Consider the following 14966-nt stretch of genomic DNA (forward strand, 5'->3'; position numbering starts at 1 on the left):
AGGCCACTTTTCTTGGCTCGACCCCGACGCCACCTCGCGTAGATCACGAGTTGTGTCCCTTGTGATGAAAATGCGATATCCAATCAGATCGTTGTTCTTATTTCGTATAGCTTCACAAAGATGGCGACTACCAAAGGCGACGATCTAGTCGATCAGATAGCGAAGCATTCGCGATTTCATCCCTGACACAAAAACATAGACATTCGTTGGGAGGTTTAAAAAGTTGAAAAATACATATTCGTGTCACCAAAGACAGGCCGCGGCAAATCACTTTCATGCGAAAGCGCACCAGTCGTGTATGTTGATTTTGTAAAAAGGTTCTCTTATTGGACTGTCGACATGTGCGATAGTCCAATCATATTTAGCACAGAAAAGTGGGCTTGATGTATAATAGCAAGGGTGGAAACAGGGCTTTGATAATAAGGCTAGTGGACGTTCTTGCCTCGGGAAGATTACATACAGAGGCGTAGACCATGCCGGTATATGGTCTCTGATAGAGGCATACATATTAGTTTTTTCATTCACCACAACCAATATTTTCCACAGCAAATGTCAGTCATGACACTTAGCGTCACACAATGTTTTGACATACACCACGAAGATCGCTTATTACTCAACATATCAGCTCGGCGCTCACGATATACGATAAAGGCGAGAGTGTGAGGTTAAACGGCGCCTGTAGCAAATGCTAGTAATATTGCGGGGACATCAGCTTCACATATAGTATCCATGTTGAGAATCGAACCCAGGTATACGGCATGAAGAACGAACGCTTCATGCACAAGGCTATTCCAGCAGGTCAGCCGACTCAACGTCTGTCAGGACACCGCAAGTTACACCAGGACAACCGGTCAGTACTGACCACTCGACGGGCACCTGTTCTCTGGTAGCGATTTAGACTTGTCCAATTCTGTTTGGTCTGTCCCATCACATGTCAACCTAGTCCCTCAGTCAGCAAGACGACCCACATCCCCTCCCTGCAAGCGTCCTTCTCAGATGTCTCACCAGGACAGAGCCAAGTTTGGGGGGAATTGTGTTAGGCTTGACAATGACAATTATTTTAGACTGAGCCATATTAATTGCCAAGCAGACTTGGGCAAGTCTTGCATCGACTGCTTGGGTATAACATTGTGGCCGTCTAGGCTTGATGTTCCTGTTTCTGAATGCGCTATAGTCTTGAAACATGCGTCTAGGGTAACTGCCGGCATGTAAAGCACTCCCGCACTATTCTAATTAAGCAAGCTTCCATCACCACGTATTGTATCAACACTTTCGAAAAGGACGAAACTGAAGCAAGCAGGTGACTCATCGCACATGATGAGGTCAGCTGACACAGGTACAGTTGGTGGGGAGGGGGTTGGTGTCTGGGTACATGAGGTCATCTGACACAGGTACAGTTGGTGGGGAAGGGGGTTGGTGTCTGGGTACATCAGGTCAGCTGACACAGGTACAGTTGGCGGGGGAGGGGGTTGGTGTCTGGGTACATGAGGTCAGCTGACACAGGTACAGTTGGCGGGGAGGGGGTTGGTGTCTGGGTACATCAGGTCAGCTGACACAGGTACAGTTGGCGGGGGAGGGGGTTGGTACATACGAAATGGTGGACACAACATGAAGGTGAAGGGTGTCCTGCATACTCCGCCTTCAACGACAACGACGTGATGAAGGCGGCGCCCGAAACACATTCTCTTGGGGCCGTCTTTCGCCCACATGTAGACACCACGCCTAAAGTGTCAGATCTACCTAAAATCTAACCTATCCTCCAGGTTTTCGTGGCTCAAAGGATTAGAAGGAAAATAGCCTCGTCATCTAAAGGAATGTTTCGAGTTCTCAAAATACCCTTTCCGTGTTCAAAACATCGTCACCAGCGTTGTGGCAGATTAGGAGTTTGGGGGAACTATTGAACGATGTGGTTCTTGAATCCATAAAACTGCATATGTGACTTTGTATACATTCACTGGCAATGTATAATACTCGTTCGAAGAACCCTTTCAGGCGTATATCCTGTTTCAAACAGTTTTCACCTCTGTTCACTGTACAGAATAATATTCCATGTCATGATTGTTTCCATGGCGTTATGTTCGGTGGCATTGACACTTTCTTAAGGGGAGACACCGCTCATACAACTTGGCCTACTCGACTCCGTCCAAGAGGACCTCAGTCAGCACCATATTGGAACTACTTTCGTGCACGTGACACATCACACAACAAAACCTGTCGTGAAGACATTCAAATTGTCAATTACAAAAGCTGCTCTGGGTATAATGTAGGTAGCGGAATAAGCCGAGTGGACCCGAGACGACCCGAGTGGACCCGAGTGTTTCTCATATGTGAATGAGTTGCTGAAGGATGCTGACGCCGAGCATGGTGACGCACGACCTCCAGTTGAAGTTGCCCTGGGGTATGTAGTTGCGGCTGAGGCTGTCCATGCTGAGGGCGCGATGAAGCACCGAGTCCATGAACGAACCCTGGTCCAGGCAGTAGCGTTGTCTTTTATTCCTCATCAGCAGCGACTTGGGGATGGCGACGATTATGGACTCCGAGGTAATGTCTGTCTGTGTGGACACATCCTGGGGAGAGAGGAGACACATCAGTTGGTATTACATTGGTGTGTGAGTGGGTGGATGGCCGAGTTGGTGGGTGGGCGAGTGGATTGGCGAATGAGTGGATGGGCGAGTGAGTGGGTGGGTGGGCGAGTGGATTGGCGAATGAGTGGGTGGGCGAGTGAGTGGGTGGGTGGGCGAGTGGATTGGCGAATGAGTGGATGGGCGAGTGAGTGGGTGGGCGAGTGGATTGGCGAATGAGTGGGTGGGGGAGGGGGTGGGTGGGTGGGCGAGTGGATTGGCGAATGAGTGGATGGGGGAGGGTGTGGGTGGGTGGGCGAGTGGATTGGCGAATGAGTGGATGGGCGAGTGAGTGGGTGGGCGAGTGGATTGGCGAATGAGTGGGTGGGGGAGGGTGTGGGTGGGTGGGCGAGTGGATTGGCGAATGAGTGGATGGGGGAGGGTGTGGGTGGGTGGGCGAGTGGATTGGCGAATGAGTGGGTGGGGGAGGGTGTGGGTGGGTGGGCGAGTGGATTGGCGAATGATTGGATGGGCGAGTGAGTGTGGCTGGACGAGTGGATTGGCGAATGAGTGGATGGGTGGATGTGCGAGTGAGTGGATGGGTGGCTGGACGAGTGGATTGGCGAATGAGTGGATGTGCCAGTGAGTGAGTTGGTGGGTGGGCGAGTGGATTAGCGAATGAGTGGATTGGTGAGTGAGTGGGTTGCTTGGTGGGTTGTACGTTGATGGGTGGATGAATGAGTTTGCGGCTGATGAGTGAGTGGGTGGACATTGGCCATATTAAACGATCTATCAATATCCTTCTTTAACTTTGTTTATATATATATTTGTTCATAAGTTCATAAACGTAGTTTATACAATATAAAAGCGAATATGTCCTTTTCTACAGAATATCATCAGATACATTTTACCATCACTGAAGGACATGCCGTGATTTGTTTCTGTTGATGATTTCCAATACCGTGAAACTTGTTGTTTCAATCCCAGTGTATGTATTTCGTTCACATCAATCTCATTAAAATCAGATCTCTCTGCCGCTAACAAAGATCTGAGGACATCCCATTACAGGTCACGTCAGAACGACCATTCGCGAACTTTGAATGACTAACAAGAAGTCGTCATCAGCCAATTAGAAAGCATCTTTCTCGAGCTTTACGACACTCGTTTCAACCAGGCGACTTCCATTTCAGACTACGCTTGAAAAATATGTTGACACAGTTCCCGATTAAAATTTTGAAAACTGAACAAACAAACATTCCTGAATGTCTAATATATTGTTGCGATTGTATGGCAGTGCTTTCCACATATTGTAAAACGCCCCCTCCGTTCAAATATTTATCCCTCGGAAGCGAGAGATAAACGATAATTTTGACGGAATCAGTCGTGCGGGCTGTAACTGTCGTTTGGAATACCCCGTTTTAACGTTTTCGAGGTTGCATGATCAGAAAAGACATTCCGACCGTCACTATCACGCTCTGGCAAGCGACGCTCTTATTGGTCGGATGAAAGGTCGTTCTGACGTGACCCGTAATGGGAAGTCCTCAGATCTTTGTTTATTTATAAAGAGACTATGGCTACACGGTACACTCATTACTGAACCCAACATTGCCACTGCCTTCAGGACAGACATTTCATAAATTGTGTTAAGTATCGTGATGGGGTAGGCTCGTGGTTAAAACATTCGCTCGTCACGCCGAAGCCTCGGGTTCGATTCCCAACGTGGGTACAATATGTGAAGTCTATTTCTGGTGTCAACAGGCCGTGATATTGTTGGAATATTGTTAAAAGTGGCGCAAAAAGCATACTTACTCTGTGTCGTGATTCAAGGGAAAGGATAAGATTACATTTCACCCTACTTTAATCTGTTGATGCAGTGTACCAGCTGCCACGGATCCCATCACTGATTCACAACCCTGTGCTGATGTATACACGTAGGTAATGTCATAGAATGCTTATGCAGGTTGACTTAACTTGGGTCCATGTTGTGCATGTCAAGTTGATTGGGGGCGGTCGGGTAGCCTTGTGGTTAAATCGTTTGCTCGCCACGCCGAAGACCCGGGTTCGATTCCCGACATGGGTACAATGTGTGAAGCCCATTTCTGGTGTCCCCCGCCGTGATATTGCTGGAATATTGCTAAAAGCGGCGTTAAACCATACTCACTCACTCACTCACTCACTGGAATCTAAAATCACCTGGAGTTGCCTCCCTTGTACTCAAGCACACGTTGAGTCGGACATATTAAGTGTCACTGATGCCCTACACCTGTCTTGGTAATTGATATAGGGTCCTGTCTGGTGACAGTGTGTGTGAAATGGGATTTATAGCCTCGTAATGATTATGAATCTATTTCATAATCACACAATAGGGAAGTATAAGATATATTGATGCATTACGGTGGCCATATTGGATTTGGACCACTCGACAACCACGATTAATATAACTCTAATCACGTGATCACTCAGCTCCTAGATCACGTGTTGTTTGGCTTTTTGCGAATACCGCCGTTAACAATAATATATTAAAGAGTAATTGCAGAAAAAAGGGCTGGAGGGGGATATTTGATTAGTAAACAACATAAAGATATCAAGTCGAGTCCAGGTTGTTTCTAAAATAAAATAAAACGAAACACAACCACATGTAGATGCCGCTATTTAACCTCACGTCCAACGTTACAACGCCAACCAATCGGAATGGCTTGCAAAGTTGGTGTGATATGGGTATACATACCCTAGGCGATGGAGGGATTGTCACAGCCACGAGATCACTCAGTGATGACTTTCTAGACTTACTAGTCTACGTATTAATCACAATCCAGGTCCATTGGCCGATATATTAATAGAGTCACAATCTCATTAAAATCAGACCTCAGTTCTCGCTACCGCTAAGCAAAGATCTGAGGACATCCCATTACGGGTCACGTCAGAACGACCTTTCATCCGACCAATCAGAGCATCGCTTACCAGATTATGAAAGTGACAGTCGGAATGTGATTTCTAATCATGCAACCTCGAAAAGTTTAACTCCGAACGATAGTTACGGGTTTAACGACTGAATCCATACAATCTAGACAATCTATTAGCCATTCCAGAATGTTCTTTTGTTCAGGTTTCAAATTTGTAATCGAGAATTTGTCAAAATATGTTTCGAAGCGTAGTCGCCAATTTGAAATTAGTGCCGTAAAGCACGAGAAACCTGCCTTCTGATTGGTCATTCCATTGGTCGGTCAAAGTTCGCACAAGGTCGGTTTGACGTGACCCGTAATGGGATGTCCTCAGATCTTTGTTTAGCTGTAGCGAGAACTAAGATCTGATATTAATGAGATTGATAGAGTCAAGGCCATGCAGACCAATGGTTCATTACATGCACGTGCCACCATGGTAATATAACATGCATCAGTTAACACTGGCAGTACCAAACCGTCATCAGTCGGATCTCACAACAAGCATTGATCACTGTAAAGCGGTTACGACTGCCGGAACTATATGACAGGTAAGGTATGTAGTGTCTGGTTGCGAATAAATGTTCATGAAAACAATAGTATCAGCCCACGCAAACGCAACCATGCAATCAAAGCCTCGCGTTGTTCCGGGATATCAGGTATATAGTATTGATATGCTGGAGCAGATGGTGCCCTCGCGGGAAGCGTTCTTGTATGTAAGTAGGTATATATTGATCTGATGCATGGGCTCCAGACCGTTACTTTGATATAAAACTCTCGTAATGTTCATAATGATAACTTGCTGAATTAGATTTCCTTCACAGAGAGAGAGAGAGAGAGAGAGAGAGAGAGAGAGAGAGAGAGAGAGAGAGAGAGAGAGAGAGATATTCATGCTCATGATGTCTGCTGTCGACCTTGATTATTTACAGACCGCCGTCATTTAGCTGTTTTTAACAGACCGCCGTCATTTAGCTGGAATATTGATGAGTGCGGCGTCAAACCACAAACAAACGTTTTTGGTGATATCTTGAAGTAGTCTACAAGCCAATGATTAGCTTAATTACACAGAAACGCCTCCCTTTGACAGTTGATCACAGAACCTGTACCCCTGTACCCCACCCCCTGAACCCTGTACCCCACCGCATACTGCTCACTTTATTCAACAAATCAGTGAAACACATGGTATTTGAGAGCGGTGTGGGTTGAAAGTGCAGTGTGGGTTCACACCCGCGTGCACAGCGCAGGTAGAGGGCCTAGGGTGTGTGCGACTTCGATAGACGCAACTACCCTTGGTTCCCGACATACCGTAAGTTTACGTGTCGCGATTGACAGAGGCAGCTAAAGACTCAAACGCTCGTAAAATATCGAATGGTGTAGTGACCAGGTTGCAACAGGTAGTGTCATTTAGAGTTACCTCCCTTGGTTGTTGGCAATTTAACCCAGGTCAGCTTGATCGTCCGAGATATCATAGTTTCTAGGAGGCCAGCTTGACCAATATAAGAGCGACACGAGGGCGGTTCGTGGCCTTTTACGGCCTATATACAGCGTCTTATATAATTGCCAAGTGCGGATTCGCACCTCCCTGAAAACACCGACTTCCTGCCAGCTTCCAACATTATGCCGGATTCGAGAACGGACCACGGGCCTCTTTCAAGGCATTCGACCGTGACAAATTCTGGACATTCGTAAGTACACTGACATATATCATAGGCCCTGCTACCTATTGCGGATGCCACTTATTTGACCCAGTGTGTTGCCTTTTCCGATTGTAACCATACAAAACTGTGTTCATGTTTTGATGTCACAATTTCTGAGTTTCAATTTGGAAATACACTGTATTTGTGATATGTGGCCGTCATGTGTGAACAAGATTTGTGAACCTTATTTCTGAAATAAGGTCTCTGTTTTCAGACACAGCAATGAGCTGATGCCTTTAATAGAATGAGTGAGTGAGTATGGTTTTACGCCGCTTTTAGCAATATTCCAGCAATATCACAGCGGGGGATACCAGAAATGGGCTTCACACATTGTACCCATGTCGGGAATCGAACCCAGGTCTTCGGCGTGACGAGCGAACGCTTTAACCACTAGGCTACCCGACCGCCCCCATTTAATAGACGCAACATCATTGCTTCCAATTTAGTTTGAGTCGGCGTCTATTACAGACCAGGTCTATTTGTTCTTCCAATTTAGTTTCAGAGCAAATACGGCAGCAGGAGTGTTATGTGTTTACAGGAGATAAAATTCATTTTCTCCGACTAAAGTTCAAACTAAATCCCCAACTCGCTAGCGAACGCGGAGGCGTCCTTGGAATAGGTTGTTGAAGTCATCAGTCTTAGTATTTTTTTTAAACCTCGACTTGACAAGTTAAAATGAAGATAAACACACGAATCATGACAAAAGAATACATGGTTTGTCCTTCTGTTCGGGATTTTGATAATATGTTTACAGTTACCATGGCAACAGGTACGTAAAACGCGACCACGATTGATTGCAATGGATATCCATGATTGCGAGAGCCACGTTCTCCGGACAAAACACATAACATACAAGGCACGTTAAAAAACTAGATAAATACCTGTTCTGTCATGACATCAATCAGACATACACTTTGTCAACTTTCACCAAAGCCTGCAGCAAGGAGGTGAAAACAGACGCCGCAGAAACGACAAATGAGTATTTGTTTCCTGAATCGGTTATTTTTTCACTTTTACTCCGAGATAAGAAAATTTGATCGACATCCTTCTCGTATATCCATTGCACTCGTGTATCTACATTCGGTATGCTAAACACCCTGGAACCCATCACTACCATAGCATCGTTTCCGAAATGACGTTAGCATCACGTGCTCTCTTATTATTATTTGTTTGTTTGTTTGTTGTTTAACGCCGCACTCAGCAACCTTCCACCTATATGACGGCGGTCTGTAAATAATGGAGTCAGGACCAGACAATCCAGTGATTAACATCATGAGCATCGATCTACGCAATTGAGATACGATGACATGCATCAACCAAGTCAGCGAGCCTGACCACCCGTATCCCAATTGCGTGGATCGATGCTCATGATGTCAATAACTGGATTGTCTGGTCCAGACTCGATTATTTTTCAGACCGCCGTCATATAGCTGGGATATTGCTGAGTGCGGCGTTAAACAACAAATAAATTAAACAAACACAATGATAACAGATTCGACATGTATAGAACATGGGGCGGCTGTTACACTTCCTAAAGCAACTGCTTAATTGATGTTTACAGAAAATACACGGGAAACACAATCAGTCCACGACATGTAGTATTTGAGTAGCTAGTGTGGTGTCCATGGATATTAGTCTCAGTGAGTTGGAATTAACGCCGATTTTAACGGCATTCCAGTCATATCACGGCGTGTCAGCTTAATGTGGGAGGAAGGCCCAAAGTGATGCAGGTCTCAAACGTTTACTACTTCGGTGAAACATAATCGGGATTCGAACCCACAATCATAGGTTTCTGGCGTGCCCAAGGCTCGCAACTCTGCACAACGAATCGCGGCGCCACCTGGGCCCCTCGTGGATATTAAACAGATACTGTGGTAGTCTCACATCTCAATGCCGTTACATGCTATCTAGGCTACATAAACGCGGTTGAACAACGCTCGCGGTTGCTATGGTAAGTACACTGATGTATAATATATGATGTGTGCACACGGCACTGATTTTAAGGCATAATATATAGGCTGCTATATTAACAGACCATTATCACTTAACTATTTTACTCTTAAAGTATACATTGTTGAAGGCACGGACCTATATATATATATGTGTGTGTCTTTTATCATTCAAAAGGGGGCACAGGTTGCCCAGTCGTCTGAGGCGCCGCGATTTGCTGTGCAGAGTTGCGTCCCTTGGGCACACCAGAAACCTATGATTGTGAGTTCGAATCCCGGTTCGCCCCGATTATGTTTCTAGGTTTGTCAGCACCTTACCCGTGCTCGTGGGTTTCACTGAAGAGGTAAACGTCTTAGACCTGCATCACTTCGGGCTTTCCTCCCACCTTTCCTCCCACCTTTCCTCCCACCTTTAGCTGACACGCCGCGATATAACTGAAATACTGTTAAAAGCGGCGTTAAACCAAACTCACTCACTCACTCACTCAAAAGGTTGGGTATTGTCCAAGATACAGTGTAATTTTCAGCCTTTGTCTAAATTAATTCGTTCCATGTGTGAAACTCGTCCATTGTTTCTGTGAAGTCCCGGTAATCAATGACTCGACAGGCGACAGTCAAACTAAATGATTAACGAAACTTCGAAGAGCTGCTAATTCGTCCGAGGCAAATCCAATGTTATTATCTCGTGTGTTGTTGTAGTGTGGTCACAGTTATTAAATCAGTCACAACGCTAGGGGTCAAGGACGTGTTAGCACGTCTGCTGCACGTGAGAAACGAGAACCTGGCTTCAACAATTAGTATACACGCGGGGAATCGATATCTCCATACAAACGACTGGCAACTCGCCTTTGAAATCATGACAATAATTTCAATAATAAATCCGAGTAACATGGTCTGTTGTAGACACAGACGATGCCTGTTCATGACGTAATGGCAGGTAATATTGTTTATTAGGTTATGGTGTCAATCATCTAAGATTTGTACCGGGCAAACCCAAGCTTCCGTCGACCTGCCAAACGGATCAATAGCCATGATATATGTCAGTTGATTCTTCCATTTGTTTTTAAAAAAAATCTACTTAAATAGTTAAAGCGTTGTTGATACCGCGGAGTAACTTTGTATTGAGTTGCTAAAATTAAACCACAGCTGACATTTTCCTGCCACCGATGATCAATCGAAGACTTTGTTTATTTCTGATAAACACAATTACTTATGGAACAGGCGCGCTCCTTGAAGCCACAAGGCCCCAGGCATTGTGTATTGCACCAGAACGATTGTGTATTGATTCCTACACGGTGTATTGTTTCAGGGAAGCAGTGGGAACCAGAATATCTACCAAGCATCGATCCACGTCACGACTTTTCAGTTCGACCTGACTCACCTTGAACGCGAAATAGCTGACGCAGCACTTTAAAAAGAAAATAATCCTAACTGAATAATTTATGTGTGTGCGTCTTCTCGGTTATGGGCATATGTACGTGGGTGGGTGCGTGCGTACGTGCGTGCGTGCGTGCGTGTGTGTGTTGGAAGTATCATGTTTCAAGGCTTATCTCGAGTTGCACTGAATCCAAGCCACGACTCATAACCTATACTTTGATATAGATTTATACTGATGTATGTAGTTCAGGCTTTTAATGATGAAGTTTCGTAAATCTTAAAAGGACATCTTGTAATGGCTGTACGGTTATCTCGAAGCCTCTTTATTGATAAGTGTTTTCGTATCAGCTACCCCACCACTGACTTCCTCTAGACCCTAGACCCAATGTACTACACCACTGACTTCCTCTAGACCCAATGTACTACTCCACTGACTTCCTCTAGACCCAATGTACTACACCACTGACTTCCTCTAGACCCAAATATTTATACAAGTATCACAACTGCCCCTGCGCCCCCCGCCTCGGCTGGGCTGGCTACGGCACTGGGTACAATGTGTGAAGCCCACTTCTGGGGTCCCCCGCCGTGATATTGCTAAAAGCGGCGTAAAACCATACTCACTCAATATTCTATCTCTCATATATTACCTAGGAACGTGACACAACAAGAGGCTTTTCTGGAACTGTCCATTCTGTCAGTTAATAGTAAACAATGATGTCACACGTTGCTCTACCATGATGCTATTCTGCAAACGTGCGACTGGCGAGGTGATATTAGTTTCGCCTAACGCCCACCAGCATGATAACAAACGCATGTATTAATAATCCATGTACGTTGTTACAATGTAGGGCATGTTAGTAATTCAGATAGGCATTGTATACACTCTTAGGTCCAATGAAACACAATTACTGCCTATGAACATCTAACAGCAGATGTGTTTCAGTGTATGCGCAGTTTGTGGGGCATCCTAGGTCGTACACACATTAGCCTTGCTCCAAGGCTGTACTGAATGAAAAGTCTATGAATGTGTAGTAATTCTATCAATTCTTTCTAGGCAAGTCTAGATATGTGGACAGAAAGGACTCCAGTATCTTATAGGGAAAACTTGTTCTTATTATTTACATAATCTAGAAATTATGACTTGAACTAATAATTATTGCCTTAGAGACTTGTGCAAGTCTATACACACATGCGATTAAACTTATTCAACTTATCCCAATCTGTGCTGTTTGGAATGTCCTCAGGCCCCGTGGGTACCCGGTTTAGAATGGGTCCCCAACACTCTGTTACTTGTAAGAGGCGACTAAATGGATCGTGGGTCAGACTTGAAAGCGTGTCATCTACAATTACGGCTTTGGGCGTTCGTTGTTCATTATGTCAATCACGGGGTTATTAACTGCCGATGTCATGAAGCTGGAATATTGTGGAGAGCAGGGTTAAACACATAATGATAAATACATTTTGTCTCTTACCTGTTTTGCCCCTATTTTCTTCCTGAATTGTCCCACGGCATCAGAGACTGTTTTGTTCTTCGTGGTGAAGCGATGTAGGTTTATGAGTCTCATGGAGTAGGAACACTCCGGCATTGGGCACACGAAATGGCCGATCTCGGCGTGTTTGGGGTTATAGGTTCCCGCAAGCTTGCCCTCCCTGATGACTTCTTCTCTGAGTCGGGCTAGGCAGTCAGTGCAGAAGGTGTGTCCGCACGGTAAGATGCGGGGCCGACGAAACAGCTCCCCACACAGGTAGCAAACGAGAGACGAATCCTGCCAGTACCAATTCCCGCTCTCGTCAGAAGAGCAACTCCCTTCCATCGTCTCACTGGCTCGAACACTGGTCTCAATCAAACTGACCACCATTCTTCATGTACAGACGACAAGACACGGAGACATAAGATTCGGGCTCAACCGAGTTCGGCATCTGATCACTGGGCATGCGGACGCCATGTACTGATGTATTCGGGTGCCACGTTTGATGTTCAGCCAAGAAGGTTCCGTTAACATCCAATCATAACACTCATTTTGTCTCATACACAGTGGCTGTTGATCCAGGCGATGCGTTCTGATCAATCAGATCCAGGTGCAGTTAATTCATCAGCCTTAACTCCTGCTTAACATCAACCAGATCTGGTATCGTCTGCCAGACACAGAAAATGGCGAGATTCCTTCGTGTCAATACAGTACACTCTGACATCTACAATGGTCGACATCCCCAAGATATCGACCCACTCCAGCCACAGTATCAAGCCGCGCTCTGTCGTCTGCTCGCTTTAGCTTCGTTATATCTCATCCACAGAGAGAGTATTGTCGTCTGGCGACGGCTAACGAATACCCTTTAGGCAGCAGTGAAGGGTCTACTTTAACACTATATCATTGTGATGTTGAAGACCTGTGGGCAGCTTTGAAAGGGTCCACATTGACACTTTATCATTGAGGTGTTAAAGACCTGTGGACTTGTTCACAATGACAGATGGTGATATTAAATAATAATGCACGTAATATCACGCAACAAAAATGAGTTTTACGCCGCAATAGTCCGAGCAAGCATACCACGACGAAGACACCAGAAATAGGCCTGACACATAGCCATGTGGGGAATCGAACCCGGGTCCTCGACAACGTTTATTTAGGCCACACCACCACCCTCCAGTCGACAGAACTGCAGACAATATAACTACTCAAGATGTCCAGATTGTTTTACTCCTGAAAATGAAGGTCCCAACGTAAAGGACAACAGTTAATATATTTTAGGTTCTGTATATATGATGCTGGTGTAGGTTTAATATATTTGCCTATATAATCTATTTTATTCACGTAAAGAGCAAACGGTTACACGTGCCAATTTGGTCATCTACGCTACAATAAGGATAACAACACCCCATAAAATTGGAATCATGTTTGGATACAGCCCATATGTATGCTACTCAAGAAAGTTAAGGATCCCCGATTCTTTCATATTAATATAGTTAATCTGTAATGTGATGACAGATTAACTATAGAAATATGAAAGAATTTAATCATATAATCGCAAAGCAAGATGTGCAAAAACCGTTCAAAAGGTAACCGCGGCACTAATTTCAAATTGGCGACTACGCTTCGAAACATATTTTGACAAATTCTCGATTAAAAATTTGAAACCTGAACAAAAGAACATTCTGGAATGGCTATTAGATGGTCTTGATTGTATGGATTAAGTCGTTAAACCCGTAACTATCGTTCGGAATACCCTGTGTTAAAGTTTTCAAGGTTGCAAGATTGAAAATCACATTCCGACTGTCACTTTCATAATCTGGTAAGCGACGCTCTGATTGGTCGGATGAAAGGGGGTTCTGACGTGACCCCTAATGGGATGTCCTCATATCTTTGTTTAGCGTTAGCGAGAACTAAGATCTGATTTTCATGAGATTGTTCAGTTATATTCCAGCGTATCTGTTAAATGTAGTGGAAAGATCAATAGTCACGGGTCTAAGACGGAACACTTTAGTTACATAAGAGCGGAATAATGTTTACAAACAAAGGATCGTATTCGGGGCGAATTTGCGATTCGGACCCAGGATCATTGAATACTGGCACGCCTAAGGGAGGCAACTTTGTATATAGAGCGAATTGCAGTGTATTATGCCGTACAAGGGGAGTAATCGGCAATCAGGGTCCCTTGCGACCCTACTAACCATATTTTAAAACCCCATTAACTACGTATTACAACATTGTAATGTTGTCGAGGCCTGTATATTAAGGTCACGGTTCTTACGTATGCTGCTGCATGTAAGTGAAACCCACGAGCACGGGTAAAAGGCTGACAAACATAGAAACATAATCAGGACGAACCGGGATTCGAACCCACAATCATTGGCCACCCACGACCCAGTATCACCTAGAGAGGTAATATCGCTTTATGCGACAGTGAAAAATTAGCAAGCTTTATTCAGGCAGCTTGTAATTAACCAGTTTTTTTAGCATATAATCGATACAAAATTAGGTCACACATTATCAGACAGCAAATATGACAAACCTGAAGCCTTGGAGTAAGGTTTTAGAAATAGACCAACGTCCAGAGAATCTGCAGACCATAGTAGTCATGTCGACGCCATGTGGTCTTACAGCAGGATGTCATGTGGTCTTACAGCAGGATGTCATGTGGTCTTACAGCAGGATGGCATGTGGTCTTACAGCAGGATGTCATGTGATCTTACAGCAGGATGTCTTGTGGTCTTACAGCAGGGTGGCATGTGGTCTTACAGCAGGATGTCATGTGATCTTACAGCAGGATGTCTTGTGGTCTTACAGCAGGGTGGCATGTGGTCTTACAGCAGGATGCCATGTGGTCTTACAGCAGGATGTCTTGTGGTCTTACAGCAGGGTGGCATGTGGTCTTACAGCAGGATGCCATGTGATCTTACAGCAGGATGTCTTGTGGTCTTACAGCAGGGTGGCATGTGGTCTT

The 14966-nt window shown here is 44.9% G+C and overlaps 1 protein-coding gene across 1 annotated transcript; it reads right to left on the reverse strand.

The window, feature by feature from the left end:
• Positions 1-262: 262 nt before the first annotated feature.
• LOC139452492 (uncharacterized) lies at positions 263-12657 on the reverse strand. The gene is made up of 2 exons (XM_071233988.1): positions 11996-12657; positions 263-2567 (listed from the first exon to the last, which is right to left on the reverse strand). Exons 1-2 carry the CDS (start codon positions 12380-12382, stop codon positions 2322-2324), a joined length of 633 nt encoding a protein of 210 aa, XP_071090089.1. The 5' UTR covers positions 12383-12657; the 3' UTR covers positions 263-2321.
• Between the last annotated feature and the right edge of the window lie 2309 nt (positions 12658-14966).

Source organism: Haliotis cracherodii, unplaced genomic scaffold, assembly GCF_022045235.1.
Source record: "Haliotis cracherodii isolate W230 unplaced genomic scaffold, xgHalCrac1.p SCAF_9, whole genome shotgun sequence".
In the NCBI taxonomy this organism is placed as follows: domain Eukaryota; kingdom Metazoa; phylum Mollusca; class Gastropoda; order Lepetellida; family Haliotidae; genus Haliotis; species Haliotis cracherodii.